Genomic DNA, 16,439 nt, shown 5'->3' on the forward strand with positions numbered 1-16,439 from the left:
CTATATTATAAAATTTTGAAACAAAACTGTTTACTAAAACATATTTACATATAATTAACTTAACTTAAAATAGTAACTAGTTACTTTGGTTTATGATATTTAATGATTATGTTGAAAATAAAATTTCACCATACTATACAGGTTGTTGGAAATATACCTAGTATTCTATCTCGACAGGAGGGTGCACGTTTATTTTGGAACAAGTACTTACATTATTTTAATAGTGCTGCCACATATTTAGCTTCTATTTATATAACAATTTTACTTATAAGATTACCTGCAGGCTAAATATCATACTATGTGCATCTTAGGGTGGGTTGCACCATTTAACTTTAACTATTACAAACGTCAAATCTCTTGGCGAGACAGATCAATCTTCAAGGGATTTGACGTCTGTAATAGTTAAAGTTAAATGGTGCAACCCACCCTTATTAATGCTTTTTTGACGTTCGCTTATTATTCTGGTAAGTAAAGTTGGTTTCCATTGCAGTCATCAAATATGTAAGAGATTTGAAATTTCAAAAAAGCATAATTAAAGGCCGATTTTTCAATAGTCAGATAAGTGTTATCTGAGGAATAAAATTGTTGATGTCGCATCTGAATGTTTGTATTAAACAATGACAGCAACCATTTTATTCTTCAGATAACACTTATCTGACCATTGAAAAATCAGCCCTAAGATGGATATAGTATAAACAGGGTAGAAGTGACTTTATCGTTGACCTCTCCACAGGAACATCACTGATAAATTTTCACCCCGTATATGTCTTACAATGAACGTAACTATTGGAATGAGCCCTAAATAAAGTACATTTGACTAAATATTTCGAAAATTCGAGTTGAATTATTTTCTTTTGTAATTTATTTGAGACAAAATATACCTACCTAAATATAAAATATATTTCTAAAATAGAGGAAAGGTGTGCAACATTTCATTAATCTTTTAGGGGGTTTTTAATACATATTATGCCTTGTTTTACGGGGAAAGACATCTGACAAGACCCTTATTATATTCGAATAAGGGTAGTTTTTGTTTGTATCAGATGACTTTCCCCGTGAAACAAGGTATAAATAAGACTAAACAGATTTAGGTACATGTAACGATGTATGTTTTTTTTAGAAAGAATACCCACTTACAAATTTAATAAGTCTTAACTAATAAATATAAAGTTTTGATTTGCAGTCAAGACTCAAATAGGTACATACAGTTTTAACACAAATGCAATAAACACAATTGGAGAAAATAAAATGGTATAAATTATTCTAGTGCTTACATACATAATAGTAGAATGTCTTAGGATAACTAACCTATAAATTTTGTGTAACATTTAGCGATTAGCTATTTTGTTTTTTTAAACATACGAATTACTAACACTCAGAAACCGCGACATCTAACATTCAATTAAATTTTCCATTTAAACGTTCCACATTTAAATATATATTAAATTTCCAATTTAAACTTTCCACATTTAAACATATCGAATTTAAATTTTCGCTTACACCAACCGTATTTCTAAAGCATTAGTAACATTAACAGACGTCACAGGGTAACTACATCTAACCTTCTCTCACAACCGTGTCGCATAGCGCTATGCGTGTGTGAGTGAGACAGACGGAGGGTATATAAGCGCGGTGTTTAGTAGAAGAACAGGAGTCGCTCCTGGGCCGTGCCGGAGAGCAGACGCCAGCCGCGCTTGATGTTCAGGTACTGGATGATGGCGCGGACGCAAATCAGGATGCCTAGAATAGTATGTTATGTCAGAAGGGAATAATATATGTTCTTTGGTTGAACAATAACTTTTTAGTTAGTAATCTTAAGCTGCATATAAAGGCATTTAAACGCAGTCACCAAAGATCAGACTCTTGGGTCAAAATAGTTAGGCACTAAGACCCAAATGTGGTCCATTTACACCACTAAAACAATTTTATGTTGTAATAGTCGAGTCTGGAGTGTTACACATAAAAAGTACATAATACTAACTTCTCAAATTCTTCGCATTCACTCACACAAAAACCACCCGGGCGAGATAACTTGGCACCTGGCCATCAAGAACCAGATGCTAACTAGCTCGGAACCGCTCCCCCCAATCCTTGTCCAGGAGCCAAGTTACCTCACCCTGATTCTCTAACCCATCCAGAAGGGCTAGCACGGGACGCATTTAACATGTGACAAAAGTTCTCCGTCGCGCTCGCTCTTGAGGCTGCTCACTCAGAGCGCAATGCATAACTTTTGTCCCGTCTTAAATGCGCCCCGTTTTAGCCCTTCTGTAGTGTTCAAATCACTTACCGAAAGCCATGATGAGCCACCACAGCCACGAGTTCTCGTGGGAAGCCAGCTCGGTGGAGTTCTTCACTATGAAGGTCCACTTGGCGAGCGACAGGCCGAAACCCGCCAGCGCGCCGTAGCGGCTCGCCACCGTGTGGCAGAAGCACATCAGCAGCAGGAAGCCGATCCAGTTGAACAGGAACGCCACTGGATGGTACAGGGTATATTAGCAAATTAGCATGCTAGGGTCGAACAACATGGACACTTTGAATGGAGAGACCAATATCAGGCAGCGGACAATTTCGGGCAGATGGTTACTTTAGCTGTCTTAAGAATAATCACATTTCAGATGCGACCCTCAGATAAATTTCAAGCATCGCGCCAGAACCCTGAGCTTTCCCTATCCAACCACTATCAGATGTCAATCTAAAATCGACAATCTAGATTATGGATACATGGTGGCTATTTAAATCCTCCAAAGGGAAGCCACAGCTACAAAGAAGTCACAGTGCTCTAAAGCGATCGAAAAAGCCCATCAGAAGATGGCAGTAACAGAGGATTTCAGATTGCAGTGGGTACGCATTAACTCGTCAGCGCACTAGGGCAGCCACCGTTGAGATAGACTCGCTCTGGAGTGCAGTTCTCCTGGCCACTCCTCACATGGAGGTCCACTTGGCGAGCGACAGGCCGAAGCCCGCCAGCGCGCCGTAGCGGCTCGCCACCGTGTGGCAGAAGCACATCAGCAGCAGGAAGCCGATCCAGTTGAACAGGAACGCGACTGGATGGAACAAGACTATGAATATGACGGTTCTTTGAGCTAGGCAAAACACGGAGGAATGGGCTACAGATTGATAAGTACGGGACAGACAAGTGAAACACGACACTGCTATAGACGCACTGGCGATCTTTATTCATGGTCACACACACATGCGTGGCGCAGCACGCATACAACCTTATCATATACATATCATCCCTCCACCAATATTACAGGAAGTATAGTAAATACTTTCAAGTTAACTTACATACAAGAACAACTAACTAACTAGAAAAACCTCCTATAATTTACTTTAGGAATGTCCCTAAGGTTCATTCTTGTTTGGTGAGACTGCGGAGAGTTGTGTGACCGGGTGTAACTCTGCTGGTCGTCAGTGGGAGTAGTGTCGGGCTGCGCGGCGTCGCCGGGCGGCGCGCTCGTGGCCGGGCCGGGCGCGGGCGCGCTACGGGCCGGGCTGGCCGGCGGAGTCTCGGCGCTGCGGGCCGGGCTCGCCGGCGGTGTCTCGGCGCTGCGGGCCGGGCTGGCCGGTGTCTCGTCGCCGCGGGCCGGGCTGGCCGGTGACTCGGGGGTGGCGGTCACTGTCTCATCAGGCTGCTCTCCGCTTCCTTCCTCTCCCCTCCTGTTTCCGACATTCTCTAATTCAAGTATCTCATGGTTATGACCCTCTGGATTTCCTTTGAATATAATGATCTGATTTTTATGTCTTTTCACCTCACTTCCGGTCTCAGAGTCTTTAATTATAAACAAAATATTTCCAATTTTTCTAACGATAGTTCCTTTTTTCCAACAAAATTTTTGATTGGTTGAATACACCTTATATAAAACTTTATCATTTACTACTAAGTCTTTTCTTACAATACCTCCATAATGTCTAGCCTGTAAGCACTGGGTGTCGAGCACCTTGTGAGTGAGCGCGGAGGGCGGTGACGATGGCGATGGCTGCGGCGGCGGCGCCAGCAGGTCGAGGCGCGACCGGAGCGGCCGGCCCAGCATGAGGCTCGCGGGGCTCTGGCCCGTGGTCGAATGAACGGAGTTACGGTAGTCGAATAAGTACTTAAGTAGCCTATCATTCACATTACCTGTACTACTACCTAACTGCAGTGCACACTTTATCCCTTTCTTGACAATTTTAACACTGCTTTCCGCCTGACCATTACTTACGGGGTGATAAACCGGCGACGTGATATGACGAATACCATTAAGCCTACAGAACGTAGCAAACTGTTCTGAAGTAAACGAAGTTGCATTATCCGTAACGATGGTGGTTGGCACCCCGAACCTAGACATGTACTCATTCATTTTGCTTATCAACATTGCCGATGTAATGTTATTTTTCATATTAATGCACTCCACCCACTTTGAAAATGCGTCAACAATAACTAGGTACATATCACCGTATATTGGCCCCAAGAAATCAAGATGAATTCTACTGAGTGGTCCGTCTGGGTATGGCCACGACACCAGCGGTGACCGAGGTGGGGTCGCGCGCAGACTCAGACAAACCCTGCAACTATTACTCATCCTTTCAATGGCCGCATCTATTCCCGGGAACCAAAACTTTGACCTTGCCTCGGCTTTCGACTTAACTATACCTAAGTGCGAGCCATGCAACTCTTTGCTGCAACGACGAAGGAATAACAACTTTATGACCTCGGAGTAAGCAACCATTTTCAATAGCCAATTGTAACCTACATAAAAAGTATGGTTTCATATCGCTGTTATTTACTTTCGGCGGCCACCCGTTAAGCAAAAATTGCATAACCTTTTTTAATAAGCTGTCGTTTTGCGTTTCTACGGCCAGCTGATCGCGGGTAATCGGTAACGAGCCATCTACCACGAAGTTCACATACGCGGCGGTGTCCGCGCGACTGGGAGCCTTACTGTCGGTGACGTCACTGACCGCCCGAGATAAGAAGTCCGCGCAGTTGTCTGCACTTCGAACGTATTCAATTGTGTAATTGTAGGACGACAAAAACAATGCGTATCGTTGCAGCCTGTTGGCGGACACTTCCGGCACTCCGTGTCGCGAACCGAATATCGATACCAACGGCTTGTGATCGGTACGGAGAATAAAAGGTTCGGCTCTGGCGTATAAATACTGATGGAACTTGCGTACGCCAAATATGATGGCCGTAGCCTCTTTCTGAATCTGGGAGTAATTTTTCTCCGCTGAATTCAATGTCCGCGAAGCATAAGAAATCGGCCTTTCATACCCATCTGTACTAATTTGTGACAAAATAGCACCTAACCCTTTCGGTGACGCGTCCACCGTTAATATTATTTTCGCGTTTGGGTCAAAATGAGCCAACACGGTTTCTGAAGCAAGTTTAGCTTTGATTTCGTTAAAAGCCTTGTCCTGTTCCGATGACCACGACCATTTTACTTCTTTTTTAAGTAGGTCATATAATGGCGCTAATATAGCGGAAGTATCGGGCACGAAACAACGGTAATAGTTTACCAAACCAATAAAAGACTGTAACTCATTTACATTGGTTGGTTTCGGTGCATTCGCAATAGCTTCAACCTTATCTTTAGATTTTTTTATGCCGTTCTTACTTATTACGTGACCTAGATAAGTTATTTCGTCCCGGAAAAACTCACACTTGTCCGGTCGAAGAGTTAACCCAGCATCTTGGAACCTGAGAAACACTGTTTCTAACCGTTTCATGTGCTCGGCTCTGTCCTTGCCGGTGATAAGAATGTCATCTAAGAAGCATAGGACCCCATCAATACCTAAAATACTTTCTAATGCTCTTTGGAAAATAGCCGGAGCAGATGCGAGTCCAAAAATAAGACGTTTGTATTTAAATAGACCTCTATGAGTGTTGATAGACTTGATATTATTATCGTCTGTAATTTGAAATTGCGCATAAGCGGAAGACATATCCAGCTTGGAGAACTGTTCCCCGCCGTGCAGGTTCATGAACAGCTCCTGCACCGTGGGCAGCGGGTACTTGTCGATGAACAGCTGCTGGTTGAGGGTGCGCGAGTAGTCGGCGCACAGCCGCACCGCGCCGTCGCGCTTCAGCACGGGCACCACGGGGGACGCGTACTCCGACTGCTCCACCGGCGCTATCACGTCTAATGATAACAATCTATTTATCTCCTTATCAATTTTTTGTTTCAGCGCAAACGCTACGGGCCTCGCTTTCATGAATATTGGTTTTGCATTGTCTTTTAATCTAAGTTTAACTTTATATTTATTAAAACAGCCGAGTTTATCACAAAACACGTCCGGAAACCGAGAAATTAACTGGTTTAACTCTAAATCTTCATTAGTGTCGGAGTGGCAAAAGTTAATAGTCGGAGTAAGCTCCAATTGGAATTTACAAATGAAGTCTCGCCCGAGTAGCGGCGAGCCGCCCTGCACTATGACGTAAACATCGAGATATTCATTTTTCCCCAAGTACTCAACTGATAACTGAATAAAACCTAAACTTTTTATCTTTGTTCCGTTATAACTTAAAAGATTCTTTGTTGTTACTCGGAGCGGTACGTCGGCGAAATGTGAATGATAGGTTTTTTCTGAAATTGCTGTGACTGAGGAACCGCTGTCTATCTCACATTTTAATTCGACATTATTAAACCGAACTGTTTCGACCATCGGCGCCCCGTTACTACAACGAATACTGAGCAACTTACCATCATCATCATCATCGCCCTCGCACGTTTCCTCCGTTCCTACAAAGTTTACGTATTTGCACATCCGGCGTAAATGACCTTTGGCCTTGCACTTTGTACACTTAAATGAAGCGAACCGGCACTCGCTTGCCTTATGGCTACGTCGCCCACACACGGTGCACTGCTCCTTGCCGGGGCCGGCGGCGCCGCGCGGCTCCCGCTGCTGCATCTTGAACACGGAGTCCCCGGAGGAGCCGCGGGCGCCGGGCGCTGTGCTGGCGGCAGCCGCGCGCGCGCACCGCACGCTCTCCGCCACGTCCACGGCCTTCGCCAGCGTCAGCTCGCTGATCTCCATGGCGAACAGCTTCTCCCTCTCCGGTCCTGACTGCAGCCCCATCACGAACTTGTCTCGCAACGCCTCTTCCAACTCCTTGAAGTTGCAGTGTGCTGCGAGTCCCCTGAGCCGCGCGGCCCACTGCGCGTGCGACTCGCCCGCCTGCTGCGCTGCCGAATAGAAGTAGTGGCGTTCTGCAAACCCGCACCGCTTCGGCGTGAAATGCACGTCTAATACCTTGACGATATCCTCGAACGGTGCTGTGACGAGGTCTTTCGGCAGCACGAGGTTGTTTGCCAACTGGTACGTGCTGTCGCTGAGTGCGCTGAGCAGTATGGCGCGACGCTTCGCGCCCGTCTTGTCTGTCTGTTCTTCCACACCATTGGCAATCAGCCACTGGTCGAACTTGCTTTTGAAAGTAGCCCAATCCTGCACGTGGTGGTCGAATGTAGAAATTGGTCCAAGAATAAAATTCGCCATTTTTATTCTGAAGACGCGGGTAGTTTTTAATCCTCGGTGCCACTGATAAGTACGGGACAGACAAGTGAAACACGACACTGCTATAGACGCACTGGCGATCTTTATTCATGGTCACACACACATGCGTGGCGCAGCACGCATACAACCTTATCATATACATATCACAGATGAAAATAACAGAGCGTTTTGTTGAGGTCAGAATGAAATGGCGCTCTTTCGGAGAGGCCTATGTCCAGCATTGGACAAATTATGGACTGTAAAATGAAGTCTCAACGCTCTAAAGCTATAGAAACAGCTAACCAAGAAAAGTAATCTAAGCATCTGATTGAGCAAAAGATTGTAGAACAAACGACGCAACTCCTCAATGCACTAAGCCTACGGTAGACCAGCTAGAGTGCAGTTCTCCTGGAGACTCCTCACGCGGAGGTCCACTTGGCGAGCGACAGGCCGAAGCCCGCCAGCGCGCCGTAGCGGCTCGCCACCGTGTGGCAGAAGCACATCAGCAGCAGGAAACCGATCCAGTTGAACAGGAATGCCACTGGATGGTACAGCTTTTATTAATATGAGAGGGTCGTGAAACTTGGTGGAAGGGCGGAAGGATGGAGACCTATTTATTTCCGTCATAATAGGAAGGCAAAAAGGACACTAACCATTATGAAGGACCATCAACGGTCCCTAAAACTGCTGGACATCGGCATCTGCTAAGAAGCGCCACTGCAAGCTCTTCTCTGTCTTCCATATTCAGCTACTAACAGCTATTATCTAAAGTCATCGGTCCCGATTAATACAGAAGGTGGCTATTTAAGTCCAATAACGTAAGGCACAACTGTTCAACAGAAGGGCGATAGAAAAAGCGAGCAAAGAGATCTGGTTGAATTGAGGATTGCAGCAGAAACACAGTAACTCGTCAGCACACTAAGGCTACGCCCGTTGCGGTAGATTCGCTCTATTCTCGAGGAAACATACAACTGACACTATTCGGACTGACAACAAAAAAAAGTGGCTTTCGCCACACAGAAAAAGACCCCAGATGATATACAAAGTGTTGCAAAAAGGGTATACTAAGCCGAAACTTACGTGTGCAGCATGCAATATCTAATACCGAAAATTAAATCAGAATGTCAGAATGTCCGAAAACGAAATTAGTAAGTATTCCATTTTTGCAACACACTGTACAAGTGACTCACCAAAGAACGCGGTGAGGAACATGAGGTCAGTCCCCAGCAGGCTGTTCTCGGGGTCGAGCGTCTCGGTCGCGCCCTCTGTCGGCTCCACCGTCACGAACGCGGCGAACGCTTGCGGGGGAGGCGGCAGCTGCATCTAGAAGAGAGTGGTGGTTTGTTGGTGATGACGATGATAGTCTAAGGGCCACTCACACCAACAAATTAAATCTAGATTTAGAGTCGCTCTAGTGTTAAATCTCAATTTATGCCATAAATTAATATGGACTGACGTTTCTTAAATCGAGATTAAACACGAAAATCTAGATTTAACACTTTGGTGCATGTCACCCTTAGGGCCTGTTTCACAATGTCTGGATATTGGCTGCATGTGGGATAAAAGTCATGATGTCACTTTGATTATGTTTTAAACAAAGATAGCATGTCTTTTATCCCACAGGTAGACATTATCCAGACATTGTAAAACAGGCCCTTGGTAAGAGTAAAGTTAACGGGCAATTCAAGAATTGGGATATTCTTCTTAGTATGTCGGTGTTCATGAATTGGGATGTTCTTTTTAGTATGTCGGTGATAAACACTGTACTTCATTGCAAATGACAGATAAAAAGTTAAGGTATTATGACGACCAATACGTATCATATATATTTATGTATACCTATGTAACCCCACTGATGTTGAAACAAAATCTCAGACCAATTGGTAGGTACATTCTATGGGTGGCTTGTGCTTAATAATTTTAAGAATCAAAAATTCTTGTCTTATGATACTTGTCGATAATAGAAAGTATTTCTTTCATCACTTCATAATACTCACTTACGTATTTACTCTATAGGTATAATCAGTATTATTTATAAGTATATCTTATCCGGAAGGTAAACATAAATGATTTGTTATTGTATCAGATACTTACGCTGTTTATTTAACCATTCATTCAAGGGTATTTTAGAATCCCTGTTGCAAATAGTAAATAGGGAAACATTTTAATTTTTTCCTGTTCAGGTTTATAAAAAAATACTTTGATCAAAATCAAATCCGCCGATAAGACCGCCACTTTTGTACATATGTGTTAGTATTTAAGTTATGTAAGATTGTTTATTTTATGTGTGTGTACAAATAAAGAATATTCTATCTATCTATCTATCTTTTTGAGTACTAGAACTGATGATCCGGGCGCAATAAGCCTATCTAATACCTTGAGGTATTTTGTGCATAGTTTTAGTAGTAGGTTACACATATAATGGACCCTAAAGAAAAAACCCAAAAAAATGTACACTGCTAAACATCCACAGATGTGTCTCAGTCACACCACTCTGTCCTCATGCTTCCTCATCCTAGCACCACTGGAACCCTGGTTAAGGACGTCGGGATCCGACGTTTACAACGTATTTATACGTTAGTTTTTTTTTGTTTCTAGACTTACTAATTGAATATTTTGTGATAATTTCAGCTGTCTAGAAGGGCTAGCACGGGGCACAATTAAGACGTGACAAAAGTTCTCCCTCACGCTCGCTCTTGAGGTTGCGCGATGAAAAACTTTTGTCACGTCTTAGGGCGCCTTCAAATTAGTCGCTAATAGGCTATGTCTGAAAAAATTGAACAACGCTCATAATTTTTCTGATGATAGGAATAACCCTCCGTATCATCCTAAAAAAATCTCAGATTTTTCCTATGCGTCAGTAATTTTATAAAAATAAAAACATTTCAAGTTTCACAAAACGGGGATATGATGGCACTTCAGGACTTTTTCCATCGTCTCTATAGGCATTAAAAAAAAATATGACAGGTTTTGATGTGACGTTGTTTGGACGTTGTAGGTCTATGGATAGACGTGTGACCAAAGAGTATGTAAAAGCTGACGCCTGTCAATTTTTTCTTTTTTATTCCATATATATTTTTATAGAGACGATGGAAAAAGTCCTGAAGTGCCATCATATCCCCGTTTTGTGAAACTTGAAATGTTTTTATTTTTATAAAATTACTGACGCATAGGAAAAATCTGAGATTTTTTTAGGATGATACGGAGGGTTATTCCTATCATTAGAAAAATTATGAGCGTTGTTAAATTTTTTCAGACATAGCCTATTGTCGCGCGGCTGCAGCGCTGCTGTCGCGCGTCAAAAATTTATTTGGAATTTAGACAGCAGCGCGGCTGCAGCCCTTCAGAATGATGAAGAGGTAGAGCCCGCTAGTAACTGCTTTACTGCGACAAAAAGACAAAGAATACACAGGATATACCAATATCAGATTTTATTACAAACAATACATAAAATACAACTATGCTTAATTTCTAATACAATTCTGTGTTTCATTTCATGCTTCCCTTTCACCGTATTCGTCATTGGCTATTGTATATCTATGTTTATCCTTAAAATTATTGATGTACTCATAACCCATATCAGTTGATGCTAATACTTCATTTATTTCTGTTGTTTTAGGCACTGATGTGGTTTTAACTTTAGCCCAATAGTAGTAGATCACTTTTTTAGTCGGTGGGGCAGCTGTTTTTACCCGTACATTTGTCGATTTCTTTTTAACAACACCTATTTCTGTTTCGTCATTCATTTGTTTCTTTTGAAGCATGGGTGCTGCTATAGCGTCATCGTCATCTGCTGATTCGTCCATTCCACCATTCTCCATAAACAACTTTGGTTCTTTGAAAACGGTTTTAATGTAATTAGTAGAAACTGTCACCGGTTCTATATCGTTTGTTTCTTCCCCGTCGATGAAATATTCGGGGTCTTGAAATAATGATTTCTTACGTGCAGTAACAGCTTTTACTGTCGTTCTCTGAATCTGAACATTGCTTTTGCGCAATGGTAGAACTGCTTTTGGTCTTTTTATGGGTTTTCTCTTGTCAATGTCGAATTTGGCTTTAGCTTTCCTTCTCCTTAGATGCGGAATAGGCGCATACTGTTTAGCTGTATTAGCTTTCTTAACTGCAGCATGTTTTGCCAATTTTATCTCATTTTCTATTGCATTTTTGACGTGTTCATGTTCATTTTTAGCCCTTGCAACTGCTATTTCATTGTCATAATCGTTTTGATAAAAAATACCATTTAATTCTGTTGATGGATTATTCTGTGTACTATCGTGGCTTTGGTGTTTTTCTTTAAATAGCATTTTCCGTCGCCTCGGTGATGTTAGGCTTTTATAAAGGTGTTTGTACAAGTAGCTTTTTATACTACTCTTCTTATAAGGCTCGATAGCATTGGTTGTTTTTTGACGACTCGGTTTAACTTTTAGTTTTGCATATTTTTCTCGACGCATTTCAGCTAAACTTTTATTCGTCAACATTTCTCCGATTGTACGATGCTGCGTATACTCAAGCCAGTTTCTTTCTTTCCTATCAATTTCATTAGGAGGTTTTTTATTATAATTAATGAACTGATCAACAAAATATGTTGTGTGAGTTTCCACTTCATCTAAATTTTCATTCTCGGTGTTGGAAAACAATGCGTCTCTAAGTTCTACTGCACTTTTTCTCTCTGGTTTATAAGTTACTGGTTTTATATTCAACAACATATTGTCATTATAATCATTATGCCTGCTTCCACCGTAAATCTGTGCCTTTTCCATTGGATTATGAGTTGCATAAAATGTGTCCCAGTGTATGCTATCATAATCCTCTTCTTTTTCCTTCACTGTTTCTTCGTATTCATCTGCTACGGTATAAGGTCCTTGAGTCGTAGGTATTTGCACGATTTCAACATCCCTATCGGTTAAGAACTCACACGCTTCCATAATTTTCGCATTTCTTCTACTTTTATTACACGGGATTGGTTCACTACACAAACTGTTTATAAGATAAGTAACTAACAATATATTTGCACCAAGTAAAGTTTCAGCAAATGGTCGCATTTTGTCAGATTATGATTCAGCATAGAGGCTCTTATCGTTCCGAAAACATTACTAAACAAGATTGGCAGTAACCTTTTCTTTTATTATGCCAACAATAGGCAATTAGTCCAGCGACAGTTAGGGCTGGAATGAATACTGAATACCGAGATTAGTCGACTATTCTTATACGCGGAAGTATTTGCAATGCGATTGTGAAAATGAAATAGCGTTTATTACGCAGAAAATCGGTTTCAACTGGCACCATCGAGTGGCGAGTATCGATGTAATAAATCACTACAATCGTTTTTTAATCGCGCGCGAATTGGCTCAGAATAATCTGAATAGGTTTGTGTTTTGATTACTCACTCCAATAACATTTTGTTTTATTGGCGTAATTATGTGAAGGAAGGGTATTTTTTGTTTATACAATAGACTATACTATGCTAAAGTACATACCTATAACTTAGAAATATTTGACATAGCTTGCAAACAAAATGTAAGTCACAATAGAGAGTAAGTAGGTATTTTTTTTTTATGTTGATATTTGCATTGGAGAAAATGCTTACAAAAAAAAGAGTGTTGATGAGTTTAATGCGCCTTTGTTCAGCATCGCAGCTGCAACTTTACAAAAAAACAATGCTTTACGTAAACGATACTAGGACATTACAGCAGCTGCATATCATATAGGGCAATATTCAATGCTCTTAGAACATAATTGATGTTTTTTATGTCAGTAGTAGGTACATTAGAAGAATATGTTCTATTTAAATTAATTAAAATATCAGTGCAAGAGTGAACACCCATAGAAAGGTGGAAGTGGAGTTAGCTGCACCTCTAGGGCTAGGGTGCTATAGATGCCTAAAGCATAATAGTTTTTTAACCCTTGATAGGGCACGGTTACTACAAATTATTATTGGTTTTTTCCCTTAAATAAGTCTACTACACCACATGATGAACAAACATTGTCAAGCACGGAAGGTAATATGATACGGCTTGCTTTGCCCACTGAAACGACTCGACGGCGTTTAATGCCCGTATGGTGCCGGTATTGTGTCTGTATGCAACACCCGTATGTTGCTCACCCGTAAATTTGTATGACTACTGATAGAAAGCCGTTTCAGTGAAGGCATTTGACCATTTTACAGTTCAAAACTATGTGGGATCCATATGAATTTTTCAAGGGATTAAGCACGGTACCCGTTTTCTAAAGTACTTGATATAATTATAGTGACATGTCGCTCCCGACGATTTGGTCATAAACTACAGGCACTATACCTTCAGTCAGACGGCAGTCTGACATCAGGGATCCATGGAGCAGTGGATCTAGCCGCTGCAGCGTATATATAGCCACAGTACTCACAATGAGAGTCGCCTCGGGGTGGTGAGACCCCTCCCTGATGTCCTGACAGGTGCCGGAGATGTTGGGATTGAAGGGATTAAGCAGTGGCAGGCACATACCTGCGGCGGCCCCTCCCCCTCCATCTGCTTCTCCCGCTGCACCTCCTCGTAGGTGGGCAGCTTCGAGTGCGCCGCCACGTCGTACGGCGGCGGCGCCGAGAAGTCGGCACGCGGCGGCGGGATGTCTGTAGCGCTCGCTGGAAAAGGTCACATGCTCAGCGTTAGTGTATGAAGTAAGTACTGCTAAATAATTATGGGTTACATAGTATGGAGGTGTGGATTTATGTAGGGCTCGCTGGGAAGATGTGGACACCTTCACCTACCTGGGAAGCAAAATCACACCAAATGGTGGAACTGACGAGGATATTGGCAACCGCATCAACAAAGCCCGTGGAGCTTTTGCCATGTTAAGCCCAGTGTGGAGGTCTTCCGCATTCCGTCTCCAAACCAAGATCCGCCTGTTCAACGCGTGTGTAAAGACCGTTCTCCTCTACGGTTGCGAAACTTGGAAGAAAACGGTCCAAACCACGAACAAGCTACAGGTTTTCGTAAACAGATGCTTACGCAATATCCTAGGGATCCGTTGGTTTGACTTTGTCTCCAACGAGGAACTTTGGCGCAGAACACATCAAAAACCTGTAGCAGAAACCGTAAAAGAACGCAAATGGAGATGGATAGGACACGTTCTAAGGCGTACTGAAGACGTCCCAAAGGAAGCGCTGACATGGCATCCCGAGGGCGGTAAACGAAGACTCGGCAGACCGCGAGAGACGGCGGCGCTCTGTGAAAAAGGAAATGGGCCAGGCGGGGATGTCTTGGGCGGATGTCTCTGAGCTGGCCCAAGATCGTAAAGAATGGTGGCGCTTCACTTCGGCCCTTTGCTCCCCAGCGGAGATTGGGAATAAGTAAGTAAGTCGCTGGGAAAGGTCACCCACTCAGCGTCAGTATGTTCTTGTAAATAATTGCTGCCCAGATTGTAATAGTGGAAAAAAGTGGGTGGGTCAAAAGGTGTCTCCCCTAGTAACATAATATAACATCATTATCATATTTCTGATTGGTTCAGCAGTTTGGGGTCTACATTACCATGGATAAACAGTTACACATGCACACGCAGATACATTACCACACAGACTTGTTAAACTTATACCCCTCTTTTGTTAATAAATTAAAACTAAGCACCTGAGGTTCTCCACTCATCTTCACCGGGGGCTCCTTCACGGGATGATATTGTATAGATAATTATCGTCATAGTGTCTTGTTATACTTTATATCATAGTTTTTTGTTAGATTTTATAGAAATGTGCAGTGCTACTTCAAATCACTTCAATGCACAAAAGCTCATGGATTTAAATTTTAATATATTTTTATTTTATACATTATACAGGGTGAAAAACCTAGTTGGAGAACTAAAGTTAGGTACTAAAACCAATGCAGCTACAGAAAAACCTTTGCGGCCCCATGTATATTTATCACCCTATATAACTTAACTACAGGTAGATAATCAATTGAACCCAACCCTAACCAGCTATTATCATGAGGAAAATCAATAGCTATTGAGTATAAGTTCATGGACAAAAAACATAAATGTTATAAGTATTATATTCTATAGTAAATACTCTGAGCAATTTAAGGTGTGTGTCATAGGAGTGGTGTGTACCTTTTATTGAGTTTTGTACAGTAGCGCACTGAGCATGCAGTCACAAAATATTTACTTATATAATAGTACAGTTGTTTTGTCAGACCAGCTGGACATATATTTTATGAACTTACATGGCTGGATGAGGAAGGACAGTGTGTTTTGGTCCTCCTAATTATATTTATTTATTAATGCTTATATTATAAATGTGAATGTTTGTTTGTCCGTATATATGGTAGGAGTGATAGTAAATTAAGTAGGTATATTTTTATTTCGGACAATATTCCAGTCTAACATACAGAGTAGTTTGGTCGGCAGGAAAGGCTTCAATTCAAGAAAACCATTGGTTGGTTGGAAGCAAAACGTTCAGTATGATGATCGGAGGATCATAAATCAGTGTTTATTCCAATAAACTCACTGATCTCTATGTATGCTGGTGTTTATTCCAATATACTCACTGATCTCTATGTATGCTGGCACTAAGTTTCCATTCAAATGTCCATCTTGAGGCGGCAATATTACTCGCAGTTGGGGACCGAAGCCGCCCTCGTTACGGAGGTTATTCTACAACAAAACAGGTGACAATAATATACCCCAGTGACCCTACGATAAAAGGGACCAGTTACATAAAAATAAACATCCTTTGATACTTACAATATTTAAGGTCATGGTGGATAATATACTGTTCCGGTTAGAGTGGAAGTTATACAATTTCAATCACGTATTAAACAGTTGTATTTTCCTTTTAATTTCGCATCAACATTCTCCAGTTTCTTACAAAAACAACAATCAATTTTAGTTTTCCTTTCCAATATTATTCAGAAAGACGACGACATTTTTTTGTGCCACAGATAAGTTAGGTTTTATTCTGTGGCCAATATTTATGTCAAACTGTAGAATACGATTTTATA

The 16,439-nt window shown here is 41.8% G+C and overlaps 2 protein-coding genes across 3 annotated transcripts; both read right to left on the reverse strand.

Annotated features, from left to right (window-relative positions):
• Positions 1-1,214: 1,214 nt before the first annotated feature.
• Positions 1,215-16,385, reverse strand: LOC105386689 (NEDD4 family-interacting protein 1). 2 transcript variants are annotated; one of them, XM_038120251.2, is made up of 6 exons: positions 16,183-16,385; positions 15,987-16,092; positions 13,953-14,089; positions 8,664-8,796; positions 2,288-2,473; positions 1,215-1,740 (listed from the first exon to the last, which is right to left on the reverse strand). In XM_038120251.2, exons 1-6 carry the CDS (start codon positions 16,195-16,197, stop codon positions 1,637-1,639), a joined length of 681 nt encoding a protein of 226 aa, XP_037976179.2. In that variant the 5' UTR covers positions 16,198-16,385; the 3' UTR covers positions 1,215-1,636. The 2 variants fall into 2 exon arrangements, with proteins under 2 accessions (XP_037976179.2, XP_037976181.2); XM_038120253.2 differs by lacking the exons at positions 15,987-16,092; positions 16,183-16,385 and adding an exon at positions 15,072-15,178.
• Positions 3,816-7,643, reverse strand: LOC125489456. Its single transcript, XM_048625374.1, has 2 exons — positions 6,684-7,643; positions 3,816-3,926 (listed from the first exon to the last, which is right to left on the reverse strand). The coding sequence occupies exons 1-2, from the start codon at positions 7,474-7,476 to the stop codon at positions 3,913-3,915; spliced, it is 807 nt and encodes a 268-aa protein (XP_048481331.1). The 5' UTR covers positions 7,477-7,643; the 3' UTR covers positions 3,816-3,912.
• Positions 16,386-16,439: the final 54 nt, after the last annotated feature.

This window comes from Plutella xylostella, chromosome 14 (genome assembly GCF_932276165.1).
Source record: "Plutella xylostella chromosome 14, ilPluXylo3.1, whole genome shotgun sequence".
Taxonomy (NCBI): domain Eukaryota; kingdom Metazoa; phylum Arthropoda; class Insecta; order Lepidoptera; family Plutellidae; genus Plutella; species Plutella xylostella.

Excerpts from the sequence above, each read along its gene's own strand:
- LOC125489456 (XM_048625374.1), bottom strand. The coding sequence starts at position 7,476 with ATGGCGAATTTTATTCTTGGACCAATTTCTACATTCGACCACCACGTG.
- LOC105386689 (XM_038120251.2), bottom strand. Across the intron at positions 14,090-15,986 it reads GCCAGCATACATAGAGATCA|CGAGCGCTACAGACATCCCG; the intron begins GTGAGTATATTG and ends GACCTTTTCCAG. Across the intron at positions 8,797-13,952 it reads AGGGGGAGGGGCCGCCGCAG|ATGCAGCTGCCGCCTCCCCC; the intron begins GTATGTGCCTGC and ends ACTCTCTTCTAG.